Source organism: Nicotiana tabacum, chromosome 8, assembly GCF_000715075.1.
Source record: "Nicotiana tabacum cultivar K326 chromosome 8, ASM71507v2, whole genome shotgun sequence".
Classification (NCBI taxonomy): domain Eukaryota; kingdom Viridiplantae; phylum Streptophyta; class Magnoliopsida; order Solanales; family Solanaceae; genus Nicotiana; species Nicotiana tabacum.
This window is the reverse complement of record NC_134087.1, coordinates 44,570,394-44,576,195: the sequence shown is the minus strand read 5'-3', so window position 1 is coordinate 44,576,195 and position 5,802 is coordinate 44,570,394. Positions and strand designations below refer to the sequence as shown.

Sequence of the window (5,802 nt, the reverse complement as noted above, 5' to 3'; positions counted from 1 at the left end):
ATTGGTTGGAGGGGTATATTTACATTCTCCAATTCTGAAGAGAGAGGTAAGAATTGGTGGTAATTACACTGTGTAATTGCAATGTTGCTTTCTAGTTTCTTTCCTTTTTGTTTTAATTTTAATTTATTTTCTTTATAAATTTTTATTTCTATTATTTTACTTTTTAATTTCTTTAAAAATTTTAAAATATATTTTTCTTTGTACATTATTTATCTTTTATTTTTCTACCTTTATTTCTTGTGATTTCATGTAATTGTCTGTATTTTATTATTTATTTATTTATTTATTTATTTATTTATTTTATTATTTTATTTTTTGAAACTACACCTCCAAATATTACAAATAATGAGTCATTATCAACCTTGACATATAATGAGTGATGCAATTAAAATAAAATCTCGTTGTTAAATGTGGTTATAAACTTATTATATATGTTTTCAAATCTTACATTGTAGTGGAACTTACTATTATTACGTTGGAATTTAACATATGTTAAGCTATTTTTTTTTTGAAAATTTGAAATTATGTTATATCCATGGTTCCAATTTTACTTATTTTAGTAGTATTGGTTCACATTCAAACATTTGAATAATGTTATGATATTATATTATAAATGTTAATTTATTTTATCAAATATGGATTCTATGATGTTCTTATGAAACGTATCTTTTTAGTTTTTTTAAGTATCTAAACTAAATATTATTAATTTGGAATATATATAAAAATTATTTTTATTATATTAGTTATAAATATGTGATTACTAATTAGTGTAGGATTCGAATATTATATATATATATATATATATATATATATATATATATATATATATATATATATATATATATATATAATACTTATAGGTTATACTTATAAAAATTTATAGGCATATATTTATTATATTAACTTTTAAGTTTTGATAATTACTTCATTTAAAATTTAATCTAACTGTGTAATTATACTTGTGCAACCAAACAGTAAACTTGTAATTACATTAAAATTACACTATAACAAACAAACAAGTCGTCGTAATTATACAACTGTATAATTACTAGTCTGTATAAATACTACACTAATAATTACACCAATTGTAATTGCCAGGTGGCTTTCCAATCGGATCCTAAGTTGTAGTCATATATTATTTTTTCCTTTAACTTTCACCACCTAGTTATTACGTGCCAATGTAGGAAAGAGAAGTGTATATGGAGCCTCTTTAATTTAAACTCTACATAAGTACATCTGGCTCTCTAATTTGTATCAATTCACTAGAAAAGAAGAGAGAAAAAATGGAACTTCATACTATCCTTCTCTTGTGCATCTCCCTTTTTTGCTGGTTCTTCTTTAAAACATATCTCCATTCTAAATCCAGAAAGCTACCCCCTGGTCCTACTGGTTTCCCCATAATCGGTTCACTACTAGAGCTAGGTTCAAAACCTCATCATTCACTAGCCAACCTAGCCAAAATCCATGGCCCTCTCATGACTCTAAAATTAGGTTCAGTCACTACCATAGTAGCCTCCTCACCTGAAACAGCCAAAGAAATCCTCCAAAAACACGATAAAACATTATCAGCACGCACTGTTACCAATGCTATCACCGCTCAACCAAATCCAGAAGCCACCTTAGCTTGGGTCACAGGCGACAAGTGGAGAAACAGGAGAAGAATATGTAGCACACAAATGTTCACTAACCGAAGACTCGATTCTCTCCAAGAAATACGTCACAAGAAGGTTGCACAACTAGTGAATCATATGAGAAAGCAGTGTCAAAGCGGTGCAGCTGTTGACATAGGACGCGTTACTTTCGCGACGACGTTGAATTTAATGTCGAGCACTATTTTCTCTATTGATTTGGTTGACCCGGAATTCCAGACGGTTCAAGAGTTTATGGATTTGGTTGGGATAATTATGGAGGATTCAGTGAAACCTAACTTGTCTGATTATTTCCCGTTTATACGGTGGCTTGATTTACAAGGAGTGAAACGTCATATAAAGCCAGCATATTTAAGGTTGCATGAGATATTTGACCAAGTAATTGAGAAGAGAGTAGAAGATAGAGCGTCAGGGATGAAGAAAACAGGCGATTTCTTGGATGTACTACTTGATCAATGTGAAGAAGAAGGGTCTGGATTTGATCGCCAAACTATCAAACCGCTTATCCTGGTAATTGTTTTTCTTCTCTTTTTTTTTTCTTTTTTTTTTCTTCCTATTTTCGTTTTAATTTTTCTTTATGTTTAAGCAAAATTTTCTTTTCATTATTAAAGTGAAGAGGACAATTATCTGTTCGGATAATTCTTTTTCTCTCCCTTTTTTTTTGAAAGGAGTTTTAAGCTTATCAAATTTGGACATTTTTAGTGCATTTTTTTTATCAAGATCGACGAAGAATACGTACTGAAACTAAACAAGAAAAAGAAAAAGATCAGCCAACAAAGTCAAACTTATTTTAAGACTTTCAATTATATCACAAAACAAAACACGTTGTGCTATTAGGAGGAATACATGTGGGTTTTCATGGAGCCAGGATTGATATACGGTCGCCTATAAATCTTCTCCTTCTTTTTTTTCGTTATGTTTTGTTTTTGGAAATGAGTTTTCAAGCTTATTAAAGTTTGAACGTTTTATGTAAAGTTGGTTGTTGGAGTTGTGAATATATGCATGTGAAGGGACTAATTAATGTTCAACTAAAGTAAGAAAAATAAAGCGTGATCCAAATAATTATTAATGAAGAGGGAAGAAAATTCTTACATTAAACTCTGGATTTATAAGAAGTTAATAGGTTTTTGTATGTGAATGTCATGGCATTTGTGATCTGACGACAGGATTTATTCCTTGCTGGAAGCGACACGTCCGCCATAACAACAGAATGGGCAGTGGCAGAACTTCTTCGAAATCCTCAAAAGTTACAAAAATTAAGAGAAGAAATTCTTCAACAAATAGGCACAGAAAGGCCAGTGAAAGAATCAGACATTGACAAACTTCCATACCTTCAAGCAGTTGTAAAAGAAGTCATCAGACTACACCCAGCAGCTCCATTACTCTTACCACACAAAGCTCAAGAAGACACAGAAATATTCGATTTCATTGTGCCCAAGAACAGCCAAGTTCTCGTAAATGCATGGGCAATTGAGAGAGATCCAAAATACTGGGAAAAACCACTAGAGTTTATGCCTGAAAGATTCATCAATTCAAGTGTGGATTACAAAGGAAGGGACTTTGAGTATATACCATTCGGCGCCGGCCGGAGAATTTGTCCTGGAATGCCACTTGCTATAAGGATGGTTAATTTGATGTTGGCTTCTATTGTTCAACCATTTAGTTGGAAGTTACCAAAAGGGATGGCACCAGAGAATTTGGATATGGAGGAACAGTTCGGACTTACTTTGAGGAAGGCCATTCCTCTTCTTGCCATTCCTAGTATGGAAGAAAATAAGGCCATGATTTGAGTCTAGACATATGCTATAATTGCCTGTGTATTACCTTAATGGGATTGTCCTCATATGAGCAATGATTGTGAGAAATATACTCCACCACTATGACCGGATATCTTTACTGCAAATATCTTATCTATCTCTGTAAGGCGTAAGCTAATTAATTTTCCTTACTTTTTCTTTAGTATGTCTTGATTATCAAAATATTTCTTGGCTATTGTGTTATGTCGCGGAAAAGGCAAACCCGAAATAATGAAGATAAAGAACATCAAATTTTAACTAGGAAAATCTTTCAAATCGAAGGTAAAAACCAGGGGATCACAAAGATCCAAAAAACTCCACTATAACAATAAGAGGGTTACAAAAGTTTTCCAAATTGGCTGCACAACAGGTACCAAACATGGAGCAATAATAGCAACAAGAGCAACAACTAATCAATTGAAGCAAAAGGAGAATGCACAAAAATAAAGCTTCTGTTCGTGGCTCGAAATCAGATGTTACAGACCTCCAAATCCGATTTTCACCGTTCAGATCAAATATCAAGATGTTACTAACACTTAATCAAAATATCAGCTGGATTCAACGGTTAACGAATCGGAAAATGTGATTTGAAGTTGGCTAGTCGGAATACAAAGCTGCAACAATAACATATATTTTTCTTCTCTCTTCTCTCTCTTAACGAAAGCTCTCTCAAAAACCACTCTTATGTGCTTAAGTCTTTCAAAGACTTGTATCAATAAGAATGGAATGATTCTCCAAGGTTCTCCTATTTATAGATCATGAGTGATACTTTCTCTTAAAACCAAAACCAACTCTAAATAGGAATAAACACCGAATCCAATTCCGAATAGGAATGGAAACCAAAAGAGAATAGGATTAGACCATTGGGCCTTTGGTTGGACAACATGGACATGACCCCAACAAACTCCCCCTCCAGCCAAGGGGCCAAATATGTCTTCAAGTAGAGGAATTATTGACAAGCTTTATACCTGCCAATTTTCTGCAAAATTCATGTTTATCTGCAACCACCGCCTTTGTCAGCATATTCGAAGGATTGTTAGGTGTTCGTCCAGATTTTCTTTCCATAATTGGTTTTCCTATCTCATGAAGGAAAGTACAACATATTTACCATAATTGAGTTTTTCTTTTCCTAGAAGGAAAATATAATTCTTCAATATTTGGCTAGTCCCTTTTCTTGTAGGAAAAGGTTTGGAGTTTTATAAATTGAAGATCCTTCCTTCTCATTCAACAACATCCACAATGTAGCCATATGGAGTTTGAGAGTCGTGTTTAGGGGGAGAATTTTATGGGACAAGTGTTAGTGTGTCACTTGTATTTGCCTCTTTGTGAGGTTATTCTCTCGATATTTTGTAGTCTTTTTTTTTATAGTGGATTGCTCATCTCCGCCTGTGGACGTAGGTCAATTGACCGAACCACGTTAAATGTTTGTATCTCTTTTGGTAAATTTCTTTTTTGTTGTCTGATTTATCGTCGTTCAAGGTTTACTTTGTTAGCTTCCGCATGACACCTGACTTATTTCGGTCCTAACAAATGGTATCAGAGCAAGTTCATCTTGGCGGATTAAGTTCAAGCCGCAAGCTATTTGACGGTAATAATGAGTTTGTGTCTGAGAAATTTGACCGGAGTGCTACCCACGTTGAGACAAACTTTGCAGTGGAGATTTGGAAATGCGAACTGTTGAAGGCTATCTGAAGAAGGTGGATCAAGTTTAGTTTGTCAGAAAATTCAGGCCAAGGGGGAGAATTGTTTGGTGTTTGTCCAGGTTTTCTTACCATAATTGGTTTTCCTATCTCATGAAGGAAAGAACAACATATTTACCATAATTGGGTTTTTCTTTTGCTAGAAGGAAAATATAATTCTTCCATATTTGGATAGTCCCTTTTCTTGTAGGAAAATGTTTGAAGTTCTATAAATTGAAGATCATTCCTTCTCATTCAGCAACATCCACAATGTAGCCATATGAGATTTGAGAGCCGTGTTTAGGGGAAGAACTTTGCGGGACAAGTGTTAATATGTCACTTGTGTTTGCCTCTTCGTGAGGTTATTTTATCGATATTTTGTACTCTCTTTTTATATAGTGGATTGCTCATCTCTGCTTGTGGACGTAGGTCAATTGATCGAACCACGTTAAATGTTTGTATCTCTTTGGCAGATTTCTCTTTTGTTGTCTGATTTATCGTTATTCAAGGTTTACTTGTTAGCTTCTGCATGACATTTGACTTATTTCGGTCCTAACATATTGAAGGTCTAGTCAGAAAAAAAAATAGTTGCTATCATGATTTGTCTTAATAGCTTTTTGGGTTAGTTTTGTTCGTATTCCATTTTTTCCCTTTTTTCTTTTGCTGTGTTTGATTCTT

General features: G+C 33.5%; 1 protein-coding gene across 1 annotated transcript; it reads left to right on the top strand.

Annotated features, from left to right (window-relative positions):
• Positions 1-1,133: 1,133 nt before the first annotated feature.
• LOC107822236 (geraniol 8-hydroxylase-like) lies at positions 1,134-3,539 on the top strand. The gene is made up of 2 exons (XM_075220855.1): positions 1,134-2,159; positions 2,816-3,539. The coding sequence occupies exons 1-2, from the start codon at positions 1,284-1,286 to the stop codon at positions 3,437-3,439; spliced, it is 1,500 nt and encodes a 499-aa protein (XP_075076956.1). The 5' UTR covers positions 1,134-1,283; the 3' UTR covers positions 3,440-3,539.
• Positions 3,540-5,802: the final 2,263 nt, after the last annotated feature.

What these genes read in the sequence shown, in the direction of transcription:
- LOC107822236 (XM_075220855.1), top strand. Translation starts at nt 1,284, where the DNA reads ATGGAACTTCATACTATCCTTCTCTTGTGCATCTCCCTTTTTTGCTGG. An exon ending in CTATCAAACCGCTTATCCTG is followed by an intron (nt 2,160 to 2,815) that starts GTAATTGTTTTT and finishes ATCTGACGACAG; the next exon opens with GATTTATTCCTTGCTGGAAG.